The 25021-nt window shown below is 34.8% G+C and overlaps 2 protein-coding genes and 1 non-coding gene across 3 annotated transcripts; all 3 read right to left on the bottom strand.

Annotated features, from left to right (window-relative positions):
* Nucleotides 1-623: 623 nt before the first annotated feature.
* On the bottom strand, nucleotides 624-699 carry LOC141825813 (small nucleolar RNA Z199). Its single transcript, XR_012601564.1, has one exon. It is a non-coding gene; the product is annotated as a small nucleolar RNA Z199 (small nucleolar RNA).
* An 849-nt stretch (nucleotides 700-1548) lies between these two features.
* On the bottom strand, nucleotides 1549-2586 carry LOC141823815 (uncharacterized). Its single transcript, XM_074711042.1, has 2 exons — nucleotides 2175-2586; nucleotides 1549-2036 (listed from the first exon to the last, which is right to left on the bottom strand). Exons 1-2 carry the CDS (start codon nucleotides 2584-2586, stop codon nucleotides 1549-1551), a joined length of 900 nt encoding a protein of 299 aa, XP_074567143.1.
* Nucleotides 2587-18294: 15708 nt separating this feature from the next.
* Nucleotides 18295-22754, bottom strand: LOC141823814 (3-epi-6-deoxocathasterone 23-monooxygenase CYP90C1-like). Its single transcript, XM_074711041.1, has 9 exons — nucleotides 22486-22754; nucleotides 19862-20183; nucleotides 19599-19748; nucleotides 19252-19506; nucleotides 19065-19157; nucleotides 18920-18998; nucleotides 18720-18826; nucleotides 18499-18623; nucleotides 18295-18397 (listed from the first exon to the last, which is right to left on the bottom strand). Exons 1-9 carry the CDS (start codon nucleotides 22752-22754, stop codon nucleotides 18295-18297), a joined length of 1503 nt encoding a protein of 500 aa, XP_074567142.1.
* Nucleotides 22755-25021: the final 2267 nt, after the last annotated feature.

The raw sequence follows: 25021 nt of genomic DNA, 5'->3' as shown, positions 1-25021 counted from the left end.
AAACATAGTAAACAATATGTGATATGATTATGATAACATTGTAACAAATTATAATGCACTAATTCCCATTTAAAATTTAAAACAAAATCATAATCAAAAAAGAAATTGCAAAAAAATGCATTCACAGAGAAGAATTTTCAACCAAAAACATTCTAAAGTGAGAAAATTCTCGAGAAATTTGCAAACAAGAAATCAAAATATTTGTTTTCCAAACAATAAAAACTTAGAAATGAATCGATTGCGTATGATGGGATCAGAGTTGATTATAATGCTATCTGTCACTATAGAATCAGAAACACGGACCAATTAATTTACATCATATCCCACATAATTTTACTAAGAAATCTAGAAACAAAAGCATTCTAAAGTGCGAAAATTCTCAAGAAATTTGCAAACAAGAAATCAAAATATTTGTTTTCCAAACAATAAAAACTTAGAAATGAATCGATTGCGCATGATGGGATCAGAGTTGGTTATAATGCTTTCTGTCACTGTAGAATCAGAAACACGGACCAAATAATTTACATCATATCCCACATAATTTTACTAAGAAATCTAGAAACAAAAAAAGCACTCAAAAGATATACAATCCAACGATAAATTGAATAAAAAGAAGGTATGAGTATCATCAGAGACTTATAAGCCAAAATCATGAAATAAATCATCATATTGTTGCAGATTGTTCTCGTCACTTGATTCCCCAAAGAAAAGCAAAAGCTAATTCGAAGAAAGAAGCATCTAGGGTTAGTTAAAACGATAGGAAGAAGAAGAAGAACCTGAGGAGGAAACAAACACCTACGGTTAGGGAAAAGGGGTGGTAAGAAGAAGAACATGAAGAGGAAGCCACCGGCAAAAGCAACGAGAGGAGGAACGTTAGCAGTAGCCGGCGGAGAGAAATACGTTTGCAATAGAATCGCGCGGCCTATTTATAGCCGACTGAGGAAACCCTAAACCTAATTGGGTTGGTTTAACTTGGGCGAATCAGTGACTGTCTGGTTCGGTCGTGGCCGACCCTCTCCGACCGGAGGTACTTCCTTATTTTTTATAGTACTTATTTCACCCGTGCAATGCACGGAATGTTATTTTATATAATTAACAATTAAAATTAGTAAGTATGAGTGTTTGAATAAATAATTAAAATACAAATAAGTTAAATTGTACAATTAGAAAAAAAAAATTTATAAATTTTGAAAAACTTCCTTAAATACAACGTTTGTTGAATTTTTCTGTTTGCTGTCACTATCACATATCAAAATTTTTAGACCCATAGGATTCATAACTCTGGATACAGCGACATACAACTGACCATGACTAAAAACGGAGTTCTTTAAAATAAGTCATATATGAGACAATGATTGACCTTGACTTTTGTTGATTGTCATTACGTATGATACAATCAAAAGATACTGTCTTCGTTGGAATTTAAAAGGAAGTCTTGGATCAGAAGGAGTCAATGACATTCTTGGAATAAGCACTTTATGACCGACATTACTTTCAGTAAGAATTTGTCCTTCTAAAACATGGTTTCCGAGTCTCGTCACGATCAATCTAATGCCATTGCATAATCCAAGAGAATGATCTATGTTCCGTAACAGCATAACCAGAGTTCCAACCTTCAAGTTTAACTCGTGATGGTACTCCAGAACATCTTATTCCATTTAAGAATTCAGGGGTATGCACATCATGCAATAGATCAACATTTCTATCCGAATGGCACATCGAATCAGAACTTAAATACAACCTTCCCTCGGAATGGTTTAGAGATATCATGTATTCATTTATGGACTGAACGACATCAAGAGTTAGTGCTAGAATAGCCCTCTGTTGAAAATATGCAGTATTGTTGATATTGTTGCCTGAAGACGAATACATACTATCAACTATTGCTGCAATAGGATCATTGCAATCTTTCAGCAAAAGTTCATCAGGAATATCGATTGTCGCATAACCGTCATTTGGTTCTCCAATTTTTCCATCTCCTAAATTAGCAATCCAATCCGAAAATTGCTTCATTTTAGCACATTCTTCATCAGAACCTAAATTTTGCAGTCGCATGTTTTTTGTCAATCTCAAAACTGTGCAATGTCTCCAAAGATACGAAGAATTGATAGTGGCGTGAACAATATCCTGCCTACTGCCTTTTGGAATAACAGGTAATATTTATCGAAAATCACCACCGAAAACAACTGTTTTGCCTCCAAATGGCAAATGAAGGCTTAAAGGATTGACAAATCTCATTATATCTTTCATGCTTTTATCTAAAGCTTCAAAACAAAACTTATGCGTCATTGGAGCCTCATCCCAAATGATAAGTTTAGCTTTTACAATAAGCTCTGCAAGAGGACTCCCTTGTTTGATATTGCATGTTGATTCCTCATTAGGATTAAATGGAATTGCAAAGCGAGAATGAGCAATTCTTCCACCAGGCAATAGAAGAGATGCTATACCACTGGATGCCACATTCAAGACAATTTCTCCCTTCGATCTCAAGAATGCAGACAGAGTTTTCCAAACAAATGTTTTTCCAATGCCTCCATATCCATATACAAAGAAAACCCCTCCCTTATTTGAATCAACTGCATTCATTATTGTATCATATACACGATGTTGGTCAGAGTTTAAATTATTAAGGAGATTATCATATTCTTCTAACAAAGATCTTCTATCAAACCACAACTCATCATGTATTAATCTGTTTTGTGAAGACTGAAAATATTGATCACTTGGAAATGACATTGATTGGAATTCACGTAAACTTTTTCCACAGCTTCGCAATAGTTTTTCAATTTCAACCAAGGTATAACTTTTAATTTCATCATCATTCAATTCCAATTCTACAAAAAATAGAAGATTATATATTATATATATAATTTACAAAAATAACAGATATAAAAAAAAGTTTTGTTTATGTGATTTTTTATATGTTACCTAACTTGAACTTTGAAGAGAACCTTCCGATCAGCTAAATCATCAAATTCTTTTGGCATTTCTATTGAAGTGGAATCCTGAAATATTATGTGATTTTTTATATATTACCTAAACAAAAATTCAGAAAAAACATTTACAACCGATAATGGAAAACCTGATTTTTTATTTCGGCCCTTAAATCAAAGGTTGTTTTTCCAATAAGCTTAACACACTCTCTATCCCAAAGCAGGAAAAGAGCATTTCCAGTATTGTCTAAAACTCGAGCTCGAATCTTGAACCTATCAAAACATAAATATTTAAATAAATCATAATGTATCACATTAAAATAATATATTTCAAAAAATTATATTATGTTCATTAAACAAACCTCAAATTTCCAGTCACATTAAAATGATCACACCTTTCACAATAAAATTTATCACCCACCGGCGTGACCTTCTTGGGACACTTTTTGCACGATAAATATGACCAATTGCTGTCAGACTCTACACCTACAATCCTTACATAAACCCAAAAACTCCCAACCTATAAGTAGGCAAAATAAAATAGACTATAAGTACAACAAAAATTGTCAAAATGTAACTTAATTTTAGATGAAATAAGGAAATGTATATAATAATATTTTTTATATCAGATTCTGTTACGAATCATAGAATAAAATTTAAATTAGACCTCATTATTTTCAGAAACTTGCTCTATAGTCCTAAAACAATCCTTTGCAATCGAAAGTTCTTCCAAGATTGTTTGTGCAGATGGCGCTGAAATAGTACTGATTGAATTTGGGGTATTGCAATCAGCAGTAATCCTTAAAATGAACATTACAATAATATTTAGTTATATATATAAAATGAATATATATTAATACAAAATTGAATAATCGAAATTACCTATTACGGAATTTTATAATTTCATCCAAATTTCCATTTACTATCATCTTGCTAACATGGAAAGTATTTGAAACGCGTACTTCACCCCTAAATTTTTTTGCTCGACACATTTGTAGAACGATAACAACAGATTCTTCATCTACTTTTTCCAAGTATACCATGATGTCATTGACAAAGTCTCCCCACAAGGTACATGATAGCTTATTGTTTCTAAAAATAGTAAAATAACTAATTATTAAAAATATTAAAATAATAAATGTAAGATATCATGATGTCATTGACAAAGTCTCTCCACAAATTAAAAGAAAAATAAAACAATACTTACTCCGAATCTTCTAAGACAAAATCAAGAAGCTTTGTAAGACGACCACCAAATTCTTTACTTTGAGGAGAGTCTCGTGCAACCATTTTGCCAATGACATCTTGAGAAAAAAATTTAAGCTATAAGATAAAATGTTCGATCAATTGATCATGAAACAAAAAAATAAATTAATCTACTGATAAGCCCAAAACTAGTGTCACGAATGAGCTTCAAATTAAAATTTATAATCGAAAACCCTTAGCTCACAAATAAACGTAATATAGGGGCCACGAGTCGTATTTTCCAAGGACTAGTAGAGAGGTTGTATGAATCAAGCTAAGTTGTCGTTATTTTTGGGTTTTTTATATGAAATGGGGGTTTTGGTGTTTTAAAATGAAATGTAAATGCAAGGCAAGTAAATGAACGAGGAATGCAAGCTTTACCAATTTAGAAATACATCTATTGAAACAAAATATAAAACAAACTTAAGAGTACGAATCAGTTCAAACTCAAGGAATGAAACCTATACTAGCTAGCATTGAAACATACCATTCCTAGCTATGAAATGTAAGAATTGAATTTTTCAGATCGTAGGAAATCACAACCAAAGTCTATGAACTGAATGCAAGGTTCAAAAGTTTAACTCATCTATGAAATCAGCAATCTCAAACCATGCTAAAGTGATAAAACTTGTGACAAACTACAATTTCAATTGTAAAACACAATCTAAAACAACAATGTATTCTATCTAACCAAATACAATTAACTAACAGCAACAATTAACCATCAAAACCAATTGCCTAAGCTAGCAAAGAAACAACTAACCATCAGCAACCATTACTGATACGCAACAGTGCATGAAACTGAAACTTGACAATGTTAACAGGTTATAACTAGAGAAGGAATTAAAGGAACTGAAACAGACAAATCAACCGAAAACAAATAAACTCAGATAATGGATAAACCAAACACAATGAAATCAGGTATCATTAAACAGATTTGTTGAAACAAGATTCAGGAATTGAATTACAGAAACAGAAATGGCATTCAGAAATCAGAAATCTAAATCTTCGGATCTTCCCTTTCCAGATTGATTCCAATCTTGCCGTCACACAAGATCTGAGAAAACCATCAGAAATCCAAGAGAAAAGACTATCAAACCAAGCTTGATTTAATCCTGATTAACTCTGATCATCTATAGGGAACGCCCTTGAAAACGCTGAACAGAGACAATCGAGAATCTAAAGATCAAGCTGGAACCCTTCAGATCGCGATCAATGCATTGCTCAGGAACCTTCAAAATCCTTCGAGGAACGCCTCTGAGTAAATTGGAAGCTCCGAGTGGTTTGGATCTGAAGAACTCAGCTTGATTCCGTCGCGGATCAGAAAATCTGGCAAAATCCTCGCCGCGCAATCCCATCCACTATTGATCTCAAACTCGGCTTGTAGTCGTTCTCTGGAAGCTGGAAAATGATATGGAAGAAGAAAACCTGAAGATCTCTACGCTAAATCTAAGAAAACGGAGAAGAAACTTGCGGGAACGAAGAAACTACAGTAGAGGAAATCGCGATCTCGAAAAACACTGTAGCATTCTCGTTATAACTGGGATTTGAAAATACTGTGCTGAGCCGGGTTTATTTGTGGCTTGACACCGGTTCAGTCTAATTTAAGCTGGTTCAGCTCCAATTCAATCCGGTTCAACTCCAATTCACATCCGGTTCGAGTCAAATTCACATGGAATCAGTCCAAATCAAACTTGGGTCTTGATTCATGAGGTTGGATCCATCAATTCGGTCAAACTTGGCTCAATTTAACTCGATCTCAATTAGGGTTCCATCTTGGTTCAACTTGAATCCTACAAAAATCAAATCCAATTAATGTAAAATTAACCATAAAATTGCAGAAATTATAATTGACCATCAAATTGTGCAACACATTACAAATATACTTAAATCAATTCATTAAACCATTTATTTTCCATGCGAATTCCAAAATGAAGCGATAAAATGCATAACAAACCCAACTTATCACCTACCAAAAAGTATGTTCTCATCAACAGAATCTGTCTTCTTCAATTCACTAAAAGACTTGAATTCATATATCATCGATGGAAATGTATCATCAAAAATTTCGCATACATGAGTTTTTGCAATAAAATTAATCTTGTATTTATTTGTTGTTGTCTTATACTTCATTCGATTCTCTGCAACAATGATATTTTTTATGACAAATACATGACCTTCTTTGAGAATGTGTTTCACTCTCTCTATGATCGGGCATTTTATTGTTCTATGGATGCGTTCACCCTACAAATATATAGAAAGAGTAAATATTTAATTTAGATTTTCGAACAGTAATCAGATATATATGTAAAAAAAAAATACAACCTCTTTATCATGAAAGACACACTCCAAGCTAAAATCTCTGTTGTTTCCATATGCAGGTAGATCGTAACAACGAACTAATTGAAGTTTCAATGCCCATTGCATTTTCGAAGGATTAACCTCTCGGATGAGATTAAACAGAGGAGCCATTTTTTTATTCCAGCCTAAAGTGAGTAAATGAATATATTGCGATCCTAATTTATAGAGTGTATTCAACCTCACCCTCATTTGTAACATGTGGTATTTTTTACCATTAAAGTTATTCAATATATTAGGAATCTGTGTTTTACCATTTAATAATAATAATTCGAGCATTAAAGTTTATGCTTAATATGGATTAAAATGCATTTAAAAATATGTGGTATTAATATGGATGAAAAGTTATATTTTTACCATTAAAGTTATTCAATATATTAAGAATCTGTATTTTATTATTTAATAATAATAATTCGAGCATTAAAGTTTATGCTTAATATGAATTAAAATACATTTAAAAATCTGTGGTATTAATATGGATGAAAAGTTGTATTTTTACCATTAAAGTTATTCAATATATTAGGAATCTGTATTTTATTATTTAATAATAATAATTTGAGCATTAAAATTTATGTTTAATATGAATTAAATGCATTTAAAAATCTGTGGTATTAATATGGATGAAAAGTTGTATTATCAATCAATTATAGCTGTGTAAGTTTGTTTCCATATAGATAAATATGCCTATTTATTGAAATAATATTTAGGCGGAAAATTTTTAGACAGACAACTCTATTTATATATATATATATATATATTTTACTGAATCATACATCCAAACTTTTATTATGACCAGAATATTTGATGCCAAAATACCCGACGAAGGCAAACTTTTAGAACATCAGTCACAAACTTTTTTTTCTTTAAAACTCCAACGGATTGACGCATGCTCCCCGATTAATACATCATAGACGGTTCAAATACCGATTTAAAACTACTGATATATATACTCCTCAAAGAGAATCACACGGAGAGATAAAAGGGCATGAAAAATACTCAAAAAAAGAATTAAAATGACGTCGGATAGGTCCCGACAACTCACTCCGACACTCAAGTTAAGGTTTGACATGAGAAAGGAGTTTAATGACTTGGAAAAATTAGGATAGATGTATATATGTATCCACATGCATGAGTTACCTTTTTATAATAGTTGATCCAAAAAAATATTAGTATTCGTTTAGGAAATATTCTAAAATATCCGTTTCAATTTTTTAGAAAGATTCTGAAATATTTATTTAAAAATATTTTAAGATATTTTTCTTATTCTTTAGATGAAACGGTCTTAGGATTTCCTAATCTTAAAGATGAATTATTTTTTATGACTTTATCCTTGATAAGGTGTCATCATCCGGTCATATCATAAACATCTCCAATTAGTCTAGTCGAAGGAGGTGTAGTCTGACTGACTGAACTGTGCTGAGTTGTTATCAGGATACCTTGATGAGGTGACATAAAGGTAAAGTCATGAACTTGGGGTTCGATGTTTCAAGCATGTCGGAAGGCAAAGTCGCGAGCTCGGGACTGGTGCTTCGGGCCTGTCGTAAGGCGAAGTCGCGAGTTCGAGGCTTGATGCTCCGGGCCTATCGTAAGGCGAAGTCGTCAGCTTGGGGCTCGGAGCTCAGGGCTCGGTGCTTCGAGCCTGCCATAAGGCGAAGTCGCGAGCTCAGGGCTTGGTGCTCCGGACCTGCCATAAGGTGAAGTCGTGAGCTCAGGACTCGGTGCTCTGAGCCTGTTGTAAGGCGAAGTCGCGAGCTTGAAGCTCGGTACTCCGGCTTGTCGTAAGACAAAGTCGCAAGCTCGAGGCTCAGTACTCTGGTCTATCGTAAGGCAAAAGTCGCGAGCTCGGGGCTTGATGCTCTGGATTGTCGCAAGGCAAAGTCGCGAGCTTAGGGCTCAATGTTCCAACCTGTCGTAAGGCAAAGTCACGAGCTCGAGTCTCGGTGCTCCGGTATGTTGTAAGGCAAAGTAGCCAACTTGGTATTCGGTGCTCTGAGCCTGTCGTAAGGCAAATTCGCGAGCTCCGTGCTCTGGCCTGTCGTAAGGCCAAGTCGCGAGCTCGGTGCTCCGAGCCTGCGGTGCTCCGGTCTGTCCTAAAGAAAAGTCATGAGCTCGGGGCTCAGTGTCTCAGCCTGTCGTAAAGCAAAGTTGCGAGCTCGGGGCTCGGTGCTCTGGGTCTGTCGTAAGGCAAAGTCGGGAGCTCGGGACTCGGTGCTCCGAGTCTGTCGTAAGGCAAAGTCGGGAGCTCGGGGCTCGATGCTCCGGCCTATCGTAAGGCAAAGTCGCGAGCTCGGGGTTTGGTGCTCCAGTCTATCGTAAGGTAAAGTCTGCGAGCTCGGGGCTTGGTGTCCCATGCTTGAGAGTTTTGGAACACTTCAATATTAAATTTATAAAATAATATTTTAAAGATTAATAATTTGATGAATGGATTAAGATAAATAGAGTTAAAGAATATATCCTGATGATTCGAAGAGAGTATAATAGAGTGTCCAACTTAATAACAAGGGTGAATGATGAATCAGCCTGATGGAGAAAGCAAATATATAAAAACCGAGGTCTTACTAGGAGTTATAAAATCCCGACACTATTCAGAGAGGCTAAAGTGTTATAACATCATGAAAACTAACATCATACGGTCATAACTATTCTGATACTAGGTCTTTGTCCCCAAAAAAGATATTATAAGAAAGCCTGAATTTCAACTGATAAAGAAAAAATCTTTCCTATTGTTGAAGAAATGTTATCTGAACCATCTTTGAGAGAAAGAAATTTTACGCTAAGAGGAAATAGCAACTGAAGAGTAATTGAAAGTTTTTGAATAATCTCCAAACTATAGTAACTGTAATATCAATTGGTTTCTGCGCCCTGTCCGCAACTATGTCCTAGTCTAGGGAGATTAAGCCCTGAGAAAGGTAATTGCTGATGGATACCACTAGTCCGAGACCAAGAAGGTTTTTGAAAGCACCTGAGAGTTTTTAGAGATACATCAAGTGAACAAATATTAAATGAAGCAATATTGTAAGGATTAGTATCTAATGAATGAATTATAAAATAAAGAGTATTAAAGAAAATATCTCGATGATTCGGAGAGAGACTTATACTCAATGTTGAGGCTCTACTTTAATAATGATAGGAATGACTCCTTGTTAGATGACATTTACTAAAGAGTATATGTCTTGAGCCGACACTGTCGCTAATGATTCAAGAAATATGTTAACTGCTCTAAGGGTGCGTTTGGTTGAGGGGCATCCGGTCAGTCACATAATCAAGGTTATAGGGAATAAAACATAACCTAATATTGTTTGGTTTAATTTTAGGTAATGAGACAAAATCTTGTTTGTTTGAAGGTTTTAATACATTACTTATTTTAATATTTACTATATTATCCCTAATTCAATTATAATCATTTTTTATAACTAAATTAATTTGATATTTAATTATTCTTAAATTAAATTATTTCAGAAAAATAGTAAATATTATTTGTGCTATATAGCTATATCTTAAAAATTATGATATCTAAAAAAAATAAAGAACAATGAACATCTAACAGCAATCAATATATATATAATATTTTATTTCAGTTCTCTGAAATAATATTTAATTTCATTAATTCTCTTGTAAATGTAATTTTGATCAGTTTCCACAGGGAGCATGACTTCATTGGTCCGGTGCGGAGCAGCGTCCACGGCGGGTTGTACCTCGCCAGCACGTACTCCCCCACCACCCTCCTCCCGTCCCGCTCCAAGCTCCGTCGCAGCTGCTCCACTCTCTCCCCCACCATCGCCTCCGTCGCCACCCCACTGAACCTCGCCACTGCGTACTTCACCGTCGCCTCATCCTGCACCGCCACCCGCTCGTCCAGGGGCGCCAGCGCCTCCTCCGTACTCGGACGACGGCAGCACGAACGACATTGTCACCTCCCCTCTGCTTTCTCCGCCGGCGGTGAGTGATCTTCTCGCCGACTGGATGGGGGCGGTCATGACTTCTTGATCAGCGCGCCAATGTAGTCGGCGAGGATCATGAATCCGGTTCGTCACCGGCAGGGTAAGTGACCTTGGCTATGACACAGGGAGACGGGAGTCGGGTTTTGTCGTATGCTACTTTGAAGGATAATTTTGTAAAGAAAATTACCTTAACTCCGAATCAAGAAAAACCTAAGTTTTCCTTGGTTTTTCAATTCCGGGTTGGATGCCCTCTTTTGCTGACGTATGCTGACGTGTCGGGAATGAAGCATTACTTGGGAATCACCGATTACCTAAACCAAATAAGGTTTTAAATGATAACTTTGGATGGATAACCAAGGTAATCATTGATTACCCCCAACCAAATGCACCCTAATAGTCTTCATTGTCTTCAAATATTTATTTGGATTGTGAAGCTAGAATATTACTACGAATTTAGAAACACCAGTATTATTGGATAGAATATCTTAAAAGCCCTGATCATTTCTGCAACAATCAATTGGAATTGAATTTGGAACAATTCTTCTTTTAATCTAAAAGTTGTGATCATCCTTGTTAGACTGACAATTCCATGAACAATTAGTCCGATAACAAGAGCAGAAATAGCAATACTTTTAGTTGGTCATCTGACATGTTTTGGATATATTTTATTTGCATAAGCTGACAATTGAGAGCTGTTTATGATGTAATTTTCTAACAATAAAATTTGTAAAAATAGATGAAGACATCAATAAAAAGAAAATGTAGAGGTTCCTCTTTGTAATTGATGAGAGGACTCAGCATCTGCTCTTAATTCAAGATATATTCACATCAAGTAATCTTTACCACATGAACAAAACTATAAAAGAAAAGTATGACAATAAGAGTAAGGAGACTTATCTCATCAGAAAAAGTTCTTTGAGACTACCAACGAAGGCTCCAAAAATAAGTTTTGCAAGAGTACAAACTAATCAACATCATAGAATCCCATGAAAAGGTCACGCCTTGTTCATTTACTCTATCAAATACCATCTAAGAAATTCATGTTCTTCCTAAGAAGATAAGATCCATAGCTTGTGCTTTAGAAGTTGTAAAAGCAACATCTGAATTCACCCTTCATATAAAATGAATTTCTTATCTAGAGATGCCGAGATCGGATTCCCATATCAAAAGTTTGATAGAAATATATAAAAAATTAAATTGATAAAATCTGAGAGATATAAATAGAAATCCTAGCTAGCCTTACATAAAGAAACAGATTGAAGGCACCACAAGTTCAGAAGAGCCAGAATAGAACATATAACAAAATCGATAAAATCTGAGAGATATAAATAGAAATCCCAGCTAGCCTTGCGTAAAGAAACAAATTGAAGGCACAAGAAGTCCAGAAGAGCAAGAATAGAACATATAACAAGAGCTTTTTCCCATGTCATATTAAGGACCTTTTAACAAAATCAAGAGATCCAATAAATTCTGAGATTGCATATAATTGAATGTCTTACTTTTTTGCCATCTCCTTTCTTAGTTGTAGTGCTACAAATTCCAAACATTGTCCAATAAAGAAGTTTCAGGATTAAAATCTAAATTCGGACATCGACTCGCCACTTCAGACGCCCATGATGCTAAGGATAATAAAAGTGCTTGGCAAAAATAAAAACTACTAATGCAAGTTATAACTGCATTTATTTAAAAATCCCTACAAATTCCAACAAGGTAATAAATTGCCGATTGAAAATAATATTGGGAGTTTTATTATCCGTAAAGCCAGCAATGCTTCTGATGGAACTCGCAAGACCACAAATATGTTCATCCTTCAGGTATGTTTGAACACCTTTGATAATATAAACTAGACTGGTCCCTAACTCAAAGGTTAGTAAAAATTGAAAGAACATATATGTAGTTTGTATGATTATGTCAAGCTTGTACCATATGATAGATATTAACCTTGTCGGCATTTTAGATATCAAGAGCATAAGTGCTTTGTAAATAGATGAGTGACCAGAATAATACCTCCTTTTTTTAATAATATATCAATAGTAAGTAAGGTCATCTTTCAATGAAAAGAATAATATATCTACTACCAACTTGCTGGTAAATTCAGAGCCATGCCAGGAGATAATGCAATAAGCAACTAATTATACTGCATGTATAAGGTCAAGTTTTGCCAAGAAACAACATCACAAGGGGCAAATGAATGAAAATTTTAACATGTAGTTCTTTAGATATATGCATCCAATAGATTGGTTAGAAGATAATCATGCTAGATATGTTTATGCCGACTCGAGCATAGACAGGAAAAATATTTCATCCACTAAATATATCAACTATCGAGTGATGATATTGCAAAACATAAATTAGGTGATGAGAAATAAATGACTTATCTTTCTGGTGAGAAACTCGAGCTCGACGTCGCTCATCTTGATGATGTCAGCTCGATCCTAGATGCTCAGGATCTGCTTCGCTACCGTCGACAGCCACAGCGACAGCCGAAGGTTAGGATCGTAGGAGAGCAGATCCCCGGGTTGCTTCGCTACCTCCATCACCTTTAAACGAGTCAATCTTCTTTAGTAGATAATCTTCATAGATAGCAATCTTCCTCTCCAAAACTTGAATCGCTTTCAAGGGGTTCTGCTATTAGAAGGAAATTTCATGTATGTTCAAAAGAGAGAAACGGTGTTCATACGAGAGTAGCCAACTCTAGGCCCAGGAACGAAATGATAATCTAGTGAAAGGGACTAGGGCAGAAAGATAGTAAGTCGAGTCGTGTGAACCAACTTAAGGAATGAACAACTGTCACCAACGTTAGAATGACTAGCCGCCACTACTGTTGCAAAGTTAGACCTAGAAGGTGATCGACTACTGAAAAAACCTGTCTTCCTCTTGAATTGATAACTCTCATGCGGACAGCAATCAAAATTGGCAAAAATGGCTCACTCACGTATGATAATCTGGGAGAAAGACAAATCTTGAAAGTGAAGAAGGTTGAGGACAGGGAAAGAAAGTACTTCATTACATGAGTTGCTCATTCCTCTTCTTTGATCTCTCTGGGAGACGAATTCGAAGAAACTAGATTATGAATCAAAGCTTGTAATTGTGAAAATGCCACAAGGCAAAGATCTAGACGAAGGGAAAAGCCCTCCTTGTTAGGGCGGCCGATTGAAACTAAATTAGCTCTGCCTGCACAACCATTAGACTAAATTTGGTTCCCCTCATTATTCTTCTATCGTTCGGGACCACTAAACTAATAGAAGAGTTTCGTTTTGAAAATCATTCTTCAGTTCGAGTTGCATGTGTTAAGAGGACTTCACTTTCATTTCATCAAATATTGAACTCCAGTGTACTTTCTTTGGAGCATGAATTCCATTCCTGATCTTTGACTGTTGTAGATTACCGACTCGAGCAGGTCCCGCACAATGTTATGTCCCTATCTTGCCCAACTTATTGGGTCATTGGGTCACAGCTACTAGATCAAAACTTGAATTCAATATCCGATTATATAATATGAAAAAATATCAATTTCTTGCCCTCCTGAAGAAGGCACCAAAGAGACATGGATCGCAAGCTGAGAAAAACATAGAGCGAAGAGTAAAAGGGTAACCTCGATTTGCTTGCGTAACAATGCGCCTATTTACATATTTCGCAAACATGCGCAGTGGAAATAAACAAATAATTACACCTAATTATTACAGCACATGTATGCAAAATCAAGAAATAATAGGGTACAAGGCATAAATAAAAATTATAATTTTACAGAATAATAAATTATTCAATGAGTACCTTATTGATGATGTTGAACAAAGTTGACATCAATCGAGCGGTCCTTGTCGAAGTTCCGCATCTACTGGTGATCCACGCCAAGCTCTCGTCTGGATGGCTTCCGAAACCACGAGTCGCATCATCGTCTTCATTAGCCGATGATCGATAACGATAGATTCGAGAGAAAACCTAATTCTGAAAAACACGCAACATTGTTTGTTGCGATCGTTTTTTGAGACTTTCTTACTATCACTGAAAATCGTATTCTGGTATAGTTTTTGGTGGTCAACCATTGACTACCGATAAAGGAAAATGACCAGAAATCTTTTCCGGTGATGATGGAATAATTATTCGAAAGCTTAATAAACTTCCAGTTGCTAACCTTGACATTGGCACATGGCTTCTCTGGTGGTTAGAAACAGTTTTCAACAACAGAGAACACTTTGGTGATCAACGACAACAATCAACACAAATTCTGACCGACATATCCTGACAACAAATCCGATAACAAACCCCGACAACAAACCTACGACTACTTTGGAATTCCAGCGGCATGTCCAAGGCTCCGGCAGCTTCACAAGTTGATCTAGCGGCTTCACAAGCCATCTCTGACAGTGGACATCAAGTTCCGGTGGCTTGACAAGCCTCTGATTACAGGAGGTGGTGGCACGTTCAGGTTCCGGCGTTGCTCTTCTCCTACACGGGCGACAGGGGCAGAGGACGGTAGCAACGGCAACTAAGGCTCCAGCGCTGCTCTTCTCCACGTGACCGAGTTCGGGTTTCCTCCTTCTCCCATGTAGCTGGGTAAATACGACTCCGGCTCCGGCCAATGGTGATCGGGAAAAAATAGAGGAGTAGCAGTCTTCTGTTCTCGCGATCAGTAACATGAAAGATGAGCTCGCGAAAGAGAAGGTAGCGGCGGCGTCCAACGCCAGCTGCAGCGGTGGTGCTCCAGTCGTGATCTGGACGGCGCTCATAGGCGATGTGCTCCAGAAACAGGGGTGACTTTATGGCAACCACAAAGACAGCGATCGCGAGGAAGAAGGGATCGGTCACACGCAAGCTAAGGTTCCACACCGCCTCCTCACGCAACCTTTTATTCCAAGCTCTCGATTTGCTTCCAGAAAACTTGGGATTTCTCGTGATCGAGCATGCGTGAGAAGAGGCATCATGGCAGGGGAGAAAGAACCAGGCCAGCTAAATCAGATTTAACCCTAAATACTGTAGTGAACTGGTACTATAGCAAATCGGTACTATAGCAAATCGGATTTTTTTGTTCAAAACTAAATCTCTTGGTTCATTAACCAAACAACCTCCGATTTTACCCAAATCAGTTTTGTTCATTTCATCTTCACAAAATGAAGCCCATCATCACTTCTAATCTGTCAAAATTTCTTCCATCATGAACTAAACTAAGTTTGTTCAAAATTAAATCGTTTAGTTTAATAACCAAACCAACTCTGATTTGAATCAAATCAGTTTTGTTCATTTCGTCTTCATAAGATAAAGCCTATTATTTTACCTTTGTCCGATCCAACCAGACTTTATTTCTCTCATCTGAGAATTCAATTCTCAAACTCATTTTAAGTCCTTCGGAGAACTTATAGTTCGTGTGTCCCAATAGATCCCCGGTTATGTTGGTCGTCCGTAATTAATCATTAATTATAAAACAATCATGAGTGGCACCTAGTACTACATCATGATACCCAATTGATTAGAAAATCAATGATTGATTCTAGAATATTTTTTAAACCCTTCAGCAGCTAAAATGAAACGTGCATAGTTCATTTTACTATCTTATACTCGCTTGGTTCAGAACATGGTCTATGTGTGTCAATCTCCACTAGGCTGATTACGTCACACCTAGCTCAAGCTTGTTTTCTTGTCCTATAGATTCAAGTTACTTATACATGTGTCCAAGAGTACCATACTCTTAACATGTAATGCTTTGACTAATGACTTTCGATAACAATCCTAACAAGTGTCCGCAGGGTATACGTCTCCTTTTCAAAGAGCGGTGAATTCTCTATGGGCTATTCAAATACCTTCGAGCACTTTGACTTATACCCAATCATCCCAGGTCCATATCTCCTCGAAGATGTTTGCTTAAGATGTCAAAGTATAACCTCCACAACCAAGGTGACTTGAATATTACAAGTTAAAGGAAACTCATACTTAAGTTGCATTGAGATCTTCATTGACATATGTATAGAGTCATATGAAGTCTCAAGGTAGATCATTCTAATGAACTAGTTACCTTTAATTAACATCCACGTTTAACTTTCAACATCCAATGTCTCTAGCCAGTGAGAACAGCTGTTTGGCAAACCAAGGAGTTTAAACGTGCTAGTCTCAACAGAATCGATGACGTTCATGCTCATTAATTCCTCGACTAAGAATAATTTCAATACATTCATAATTACACATGTAAAGATGCTCATCAGTTGTGATCCAATTATAAATTCTCTCATGCTATGAATCGTATTATGGGCATTCAGTAATTAAGTTTAAGATCTAGTCAAACATATAGAAAATGTACACTCAAATAGTGAATTATTATTTATCCAATAACTAGTATAATCATAAGGTGATTGCCTTAAAACACCTCTTAAATATAATAGGTTCTTGCAAGGGAATGAGACTTAGATTTTTGAAATTTGACAAGAAATCATAAAACATCAACAAGGACATCAATTTGTGTCAATCATTACTCCAAGATGAAGGCGCTTTAGAATGAACTTGCTCCTTATTATGACCCAATAAGGACTTGTTGAAAGAGAAGAAAAATTAACGAGTTATGCAATTTCTCATGGGATTGAATAATTCCTTTCCTACGATCCATGGTTCTATACTCATGATGAATCCCTTACACGACACTCAAAAATTTCACGCCTTCATCTTACAACACAAAATATAGATTAAGGTAGCTACAAATTGGGATACCAATGAACTTCATGTCATCAATTTAACTAAGTCAAAAATGTCAAACAAGTCATTTGATAACTCAAATAGATCAACCAGCAAAATGTCCTTCAAATACACTCACTGTGATATGGATGGACATACTATTAATCATTGTTTTTTTATTTATAGATTTCCTCTTGGACAAAGATATGATGGAAAGAATGCCAAACCAAAGGACAATAAGCTCACAATTTCTTCAATTATTTCCAATGTGGAAATAGAAGAGACCAAACAATTAACAACAAAGGAGCATGATTAGATCAGGACTCTTTTTTGCAAGGAAACTGGTAATCAAGAATCTCTTATCAACATTGTAGGTATAGATTCTATTTGTGCAAACAACACATGGATCATAGATCGTGGTGCTACTGAGCACATATCTAAGAATTCACCTATTGAAAACAAACTTGTTTCAAAACATACAACTACCAAATGGAGGTCATGTTGAAATTAAATCCATTGGACCCATAAAATTACATAATGACATAATTCTTGATGATGTGCTCCATGTTCCAAATTTCAAAATGAATTTGCTTTCCATTAGACAACTTACACCAGCCTTAGGTTGTAATGTGATATTTTATCTTGATTTTTGTGTGATGTTGAATTTAACTACAAAGAAGACAATTGGACTTGGCAACCAGAGTAATGGTTTGTACTACCTCACTAGGAATCCAAAACCATGTGCCCAAGGTTGTTCAATACATATCCAACCTTGGAATAAGTGTATCAAACATCCTTCCATTCCCCCACTTCAATTATTATCCAAAACTATCTAAATATTTTCTTTTGAGATACCAAATAAAATCAATGTATTAACTTGGTTGTGTTGTGATGTGTCTTCGCTTTAAATTTCTATTGTAAAATCTCAACAAAGTGAGTTATTCAACCCCCTTTACCTAACAGGTTTCTATATATAAGGTGGTGGTTCACACTAATTATTTAATATTTAAAAAAAATTCATAATTTAATCAATCATTTTATTGGATCATTTATTTAAATAGCAGGTACATCTACCATTTTATTAGGTCTATATGTACCATTTATTAATTAACTAATTTAAGTCCGAACTCTAAACAATTTCCATAAACAATTACAAATTAATCGCGAAAAGGATCAGAAATCGGTGAGACTATTATTGGAAATCTGTTCTTCATCTTCACCGTGGGAAAACTGACGATTATGTCATCCTCGGCAACCCAGCTACAAGAAAAACAAGCATACGCACATGAAGTTAGCAGCAGAGTCACTAAAGAGAGAGAGAAAAAGCTTAATTGTTCTCACGATAATAATCAATCAAACACCTGAAACTGGTAACGAAATGGTGGAGAAAAATCGATACTTCCAATCTGGTAACGATGTAGCCCGGACAGAGCCTCTGTCCACCTCCGAACGGAGTAAACGTGGTTTGGTTTGGTCCTCCTTTGCCCTGTTCATCAACAACAAACCATCACTAATTGGAGGTCAATATCTTGTTCAGTCACAGTTCTGTGCTGCTGAGAGAATTAATTGAAGGACCATGCACCTCCCATCTCCACGGATTGAACTCAAACGGATTTTCATAAATGTTTTCATCGTAGTGGACAGGGGAGAAGGACGCAGCCACACACCATCCCTTGGGAAATAAGTACCCTGGAAAACACATTGCCAGGGTTGAGTTGTGTGTGTATATATATATATATATATAGTCATTATAATGGCAGAGGCATCTGAAAGCACATGTACCTTTAATCTCGACATCCTTGAGGGACTTTCTCCAAATAGAATTGACAATGTTTGCCATTCTAAGAGTCTCGTAAATCACCTAAACACAAACCAAAGTCATTTCTTTCGCATGGGGAAAGGTTAAGTACTGTTGAGAGCAACTCACGTTTTGAGTGAAAGGCAGTAGTGACATGTAATCAGACCATTGGTAACAATCACCAACTAGGCTTTTCTTCTTCTTTAGCTCCAGATTCTCTTCCTGATTGAGAACCATTAAGAATTAATTAATTAATTAATTAATTAATCCTTGATGAACAATAGAGTACGTCCTATGAGAAAGACTGGTGGTGTACCAGTAGTTTCTTCCGCGCAGCAGGTGAATCACTGAGATACTTCAGTGCAAACGTCATAAGTATGGGCACCGAGTGGTGCCCCGGAATCATCATCTCTATGATTATGTTGCTTATCAGCTCAGTAGTTGTTTGGTCACTGGGCTTATGGAATTCACTGATCAAAACATCAACCACGCATGTCATTGCTTGCTCTTCATTCCTCTCAGCCTTCTCTTTTATGATCTCTTTTATCTGATTCATCATTCTCTCCTTGGCCTGCCTCATTAGGTAACTCAAACCAATCAGAATAATCTGAGTGACTTCAAAAACTGGAAATGAAAAAGAGCCCAAAATTAAAGATGATGTGCCTTCAGCGACTTGTACAGCCTTGTTCCAGGGAACTTAATAGGGACACATATGATGCCTTTGATTACTTCGGAGAACTCCTTCTTCAAGAGATCCAGCTCTTTTCCTGGTCTGATTCCCAGTAAGACCGAAACCAGCATTGGAAATGCTATCTAAGAGAGCATCAAAAGACTTGATCATTAATAAGGGGAAAAAAAAAACCATGACGTGAAGATTTAGCTAACAAGAGAGTACGTAAGCATGCATGCATCTAATTTGTTGCGACCTGATATGTTTCATCTTGGACGTAGATTCTGTGCTTGTCTTCCCATGCATGGAAGGCGAGGTTGAGAGAGCTGGCGACGTCTTTGGCGATGAGTTGCAGTGACGCTTCGGACTTGAGGAACTTGGAGACGAGGCCATGGAATCGCTTGTGGAGGTCGGCATCGATTTGGAGGATGGAATACTTGCCCATCAGCTCAATCACGGACTTGGGGTAGAAAGGAGCAAACAATCTCCCATTCTGCATCACTGAACTGTTGATTTCAGGATCTGTGGAGACAATCACTGGCCTTCCTAAGATGTGAGTCTTGAACACCTTGCCATACCTGGAGAATTACATTACAGTTGATGATGCATGCATGTAATATGATTTTCTATTTGGTAGGTCAGATATATATTTTTTTATAATTTGTATATCTTAATTTTAACTGATTAATATTAGAAATAGATGATTTTTTTATTCAATTTGCCTATAAATAAATTTGAAATACAATTTATATATATTCAAAAATTAATCTCTATAATATTAATCACATTTGAAATTTAAATTTTTTTTATTATTTCTCTAAATATTTTATCATTACATGATCTCCGTTCAAGCAAAATATAAATAGTTGGAATATGTTAAGTCATCTTCTATTCTTCTTATCTATTCAACTTTTTATCCGTAGGTTCATATTACCTTTTAATATAAATATAAATTATTTCAATGTATGTAGTTACCATTTATTATTTGTTAAAATTATATCTAATTACCTTTTTATGCCAATGTTTTAATAATTACATGTATTTATTCATCACCACTATATTAACCTTTAATCATTTTACTAAACCACGTGCTGAAAATGTATATTATATTCCCATTATGTGTCTCCCTTTTTGCCATGAAATAATTACATGAGTTTGTTGCATGTGAATAAAATTAGTTGATGAATATAAAGAACTCCAAATCAATACACTCCTATAAATTTTTTTAATATATAAGGCCTAGAATAATAATTTTCATTAACCAACGCCACCAATTTATTCTTATGACTCCCTTAGTTCGAAAAATATCAAACTTTTAAATTTTTGAATAGTATAGGTCTATAAATCAATTTTATCTGAAATTGATTGATAGATTTAGAGAACTCTGAATCACTTCAAGTTCAAATCAATGTACTTCTCCAAGTTTCCTTATTATATTCATACCCTCATATCTGAATTTGATAGTATAAATTGAGAATAATAAATTTTTAAACTTACAAAAACTTGAAAAAATTTATTGCAAACTTATTATAAGGTCTAAAACAATGATACTCACTTAATCAACACCATTAGTGAGTTTCTAAACTCCCTAATTCAAAAAATATCAAGCTTTTGAATGGTGGAAATCCATTAGTCAATTTTTTAATCTTATTTAAATTGACTGATGGATCTAAAAAACTCTAAATTATTTTAAATCAAAATAAATGTACTTCTATAAATATTTTTAATGTATACATGCTTGAATTTGAAAGTAAAAATTGAGAATGATGAATGTTTGAACTGATTGAGAAATATTTAGAAACACACACATACAAATCCACGTAATTATTTTATGGAAAGAATAGGGGTATAACGAGAATATGATATATGTTTTTAGAATTATAAAAATTAAGTACGTGAAATGAATAATACTGAAACTTGATTCAATAAAATGTCATTAACCTTTTATACGCAATCCTCACATCTTAACAGGTCATGTTATTAAACTTTTCTTTTAGCATAAAAGTGACTCAGCCTTTAAACTTTTATGATGCTCATTTTTTTTCATCTTATTAGTTTTATCTTCAATAATATTTTTTTCTAGTTGAAAAATAGATTTAAGACGCCTAAAATTTTTATTAAAAGGATTTTCTATTCATCCACCTTAACTATTTAATATACTCTAATTTTTCTTACAATTTAAGAAATTCAATTTGATTGCACTCATCAATTAACACCACTGCAAATAACAAGTTAAAACAATGACAGATGGAGACACTTATAATTAAATAATAATTATATTTTTATATATTCTTCTCATTCTCTCTTCATCAGACAAAAGATAGATTGAACATATACATACACATACTTTGCAAACAATCCATGTACAAAATTCAAAGTGAATTTCAAAAAAAAAAATACTTAATTTGATATAATTACTTTTTATAAGAATGGTAAATAATTATTTTTGTAATATCAAATAATTATGAAATTTTAATCAATATAATTTTAAATTTAGGAACCAACTACTTTTGGAACAAGTAAAAGAGCAATAAAATTAACACCTTCCAATATATTATTCTACGAATTCAAACCCTTTCCTATTATTATAAAGATGAATTTTAAACTAGCTAGATTATAAAGATGAATTCTTATATTTATCAAAAGATGTACTTCTTTCCTAAAATATCATAATGAAACAATAGTAAACAAGATGAAACAAAAACTCTTGAGCACACTCAGCATCTGGTTAAATTTCAGAATAAAAGATTGAGTTGAAAGAATCAAACAAAATATTATAGTGACTGAGAACATTTAAGAATGGCTTGATCAATGATCCAAATAAAGATTGAAACTGAAACTGAAAGGAAAAAAAAAAAGAGAGAGAATTAATATGCTTACAATGATCGACGCTTTTGCATGAAACTGACATAATCGCATGTAATATACTGGATGGTCTCTCCGATCAAAGGCCATCCTCGCCGTCCATTTGGAACCTTGGCGTGACTCTTCTTCTGCTTCTTCACTCCCCACCAACAAGAGCACAGACACACCACTGCAATGCCAAAAACTGCACCACAAACCACGCCACTCCAATCCATTTTGTTGAACAAAGGGAGAAGAGATCTAGAAGAAGAATTCATGACAGCATCAAAGGAAAGATTTGCCATTTCTCCCATATTGCTATTGTCTATTTAATGGTTTTACTGTTACAAGGGGATGGTAACAAGACAATACAAACCAAACTTAGACAACCTGACATCCTTGGATGGGAGGAATATATATAGCAACTGTGGCGAGGCGAGTTTATGTCTTGAGGTGTTAATCATGTAATAAATGGAAAATTATAGTATTTTCAGAAAGGAAGCACCTAGTTTTTGAATTTCTCAAAAGATGTATCATATTAATTTTTAATTTTAATCAAAGGGCGCATTAAATTTTCATAATATCCTTATGTCTATTTTAGTCTTAAATTAAAATACAAAATTTAATTTTCCTTATTTAAATTAAACCAAATGGATCGAACAAATCGAATGATAAAAAAATAAAAATTTAATTATTTTATCAAAGAGTTTCATTGATGACTCTAAATAATATAATTTTTTTAAAAAAATTTATGTTATTAAACTCTTGCCCTAAATTTATTCATATTTTTATTTTTAATTTTAGAACTTTAATAAAAAATTTTAAAAATAAAAAAGTTAATAAGAAATTAAAAATATTTTTTATTTTTATTAAGGACTTTAATATGAAAGTCATTGACAATATTAAAAATCTAAAATTCATATCAAATTAATATTATTTACATTAATAACCTTCATAATTAATTGATTTATATATTTTTTAAAAAAATTAAGTTTTTTAAGTCCATCAACAAAAAAAAATCATTGATGACTTTAAATGCCTCAATTTTATTCTAACTTTACATCGTTACATTCATAATAATCCTCTAAATTTATCCATATTTTTATTTTTAAAATTTTAATAAAAATATAAAATTACAAAAGAATATTAATAAAAGGATTTTTTTTTTATTTTTTAGTCTTCTGTATTTTTTAATAACTAATTACAAGAGAAAAAAGTAAAACAAATTAACTAAAAAAGAGAAATTAGAAATTAGAAATTAGAAATTAGAAATTACTTTGGTATTGCTTTGGTTAAGCACCTTCACCTTAGTGTTGCTTTGGTCAAATCATCACCACCTTAGTATTGATTTAGTCAAAACATCACCATCTTGGTACCGTTTGTAAACCAAGATTTTATAATTCAGAAAACTAAACATGAAAGATCTTGAAATTTATGATTCTCATTTATATAACTTTTAGATTGACGACTTATCTTGATTCATGAGAAAGGAACAATGGTTGCAGAAGACAATCGCTATGAGTCTCAATCTATCTCTTTCTCTCTTACTTTCTTCTTCACACCTTTCTGATGACTACGGTGAAAAACTCTTCTCGGGAGAGACAGAACCCAAGTACGTAAATAGCCAACCCCCATCAAATCGGCTACGTGCAATTTTGGGAGGTTAAAATAACTTCCCACAATCCCATACATAATGACCAATAAATCCCTTAAATTAATTAATATATCATATGAATCATACTTTAAAATAATAAATAATTATCATTATTTTCTAACATTCTCCCACTTGACTCATGTGATATTGTATCACTTAATAATCATAATGCGCATGAATAGACTTTACATATATTAGTTCCATCATTAACGTGATCAAGGATAGTAAACTAATAAGAGTCATAGCGGTTATATGTTATTATAACAACATATTCCCTTCCATGTACTACTATATTAGTCTTCTCCTCACACGAATTTAGAATGGGAAGTCCATAACGGGTTCAAACATAATGTCTTTATCAAAGACAAAATCTGTTTTCAACATCATCATTTGCATGCATACACATAAGATGTTCCGGCTAAAAACCGACGACAGTCAACCCACGGGTCAACAATATGCCACCTCAACCGTCAGGGGCCCAGCGAAGAAGATGACCTGCAAGATCACTGAAGAACGAACGGATTAGCTGGCGCCGGGAAGTCCCGGCAGGCCACTCCGACGCTCAAGTTAGGTTTCCGACGGAGGAAATAGTAGTGAGAATGAAGAGAATAGTAGTGAGTATGCAAAAGATGCGATAGGCTCCTCCATACCTGCGAGAGGACTTATATACCTGTGAGGAGAACCTTCTTCCTGCCAACGAAGCAGGCTTTGAGGGTATCCGGGGGGACAACCTCTGATACTGTCTGACACCTGCGCCAGAGGGATGGCATCTGAGGGACAAGGGCGACCTGTCTGTAACCGTCTTCCAGCGTGGCGATGTACCCGGCTTCTGTCGTTTAGCCAAAAAGGGAAAGATGATTGCCACGGGGAGGAACGATCGTGAGGACATGAGCGCAACCTGTTCCCTGCACACCAGTT

Source organism: Curcuma longa, chromosome 3 (assembly GCF_044706935.1).
Source record: "Curcuma longa cultivar G26 ecotype Majalengka, Jawa Barat chromosome 3, ITB_CL_G26_1.1, whole genome shotgun sequence".
Classification (NCBI taxonomy): Eukaryota; Viridiplantae; Streptophyta; class Magnoliopsida; order Zingiberales; family Zingiberaceae; genus Curcuma; species Curcuma longa.
The sequence above is the reverse complement of the archived record's forward strand: the minus strand, read 5'-3'. Positions and strand labels throughout refer to the sequence as shown.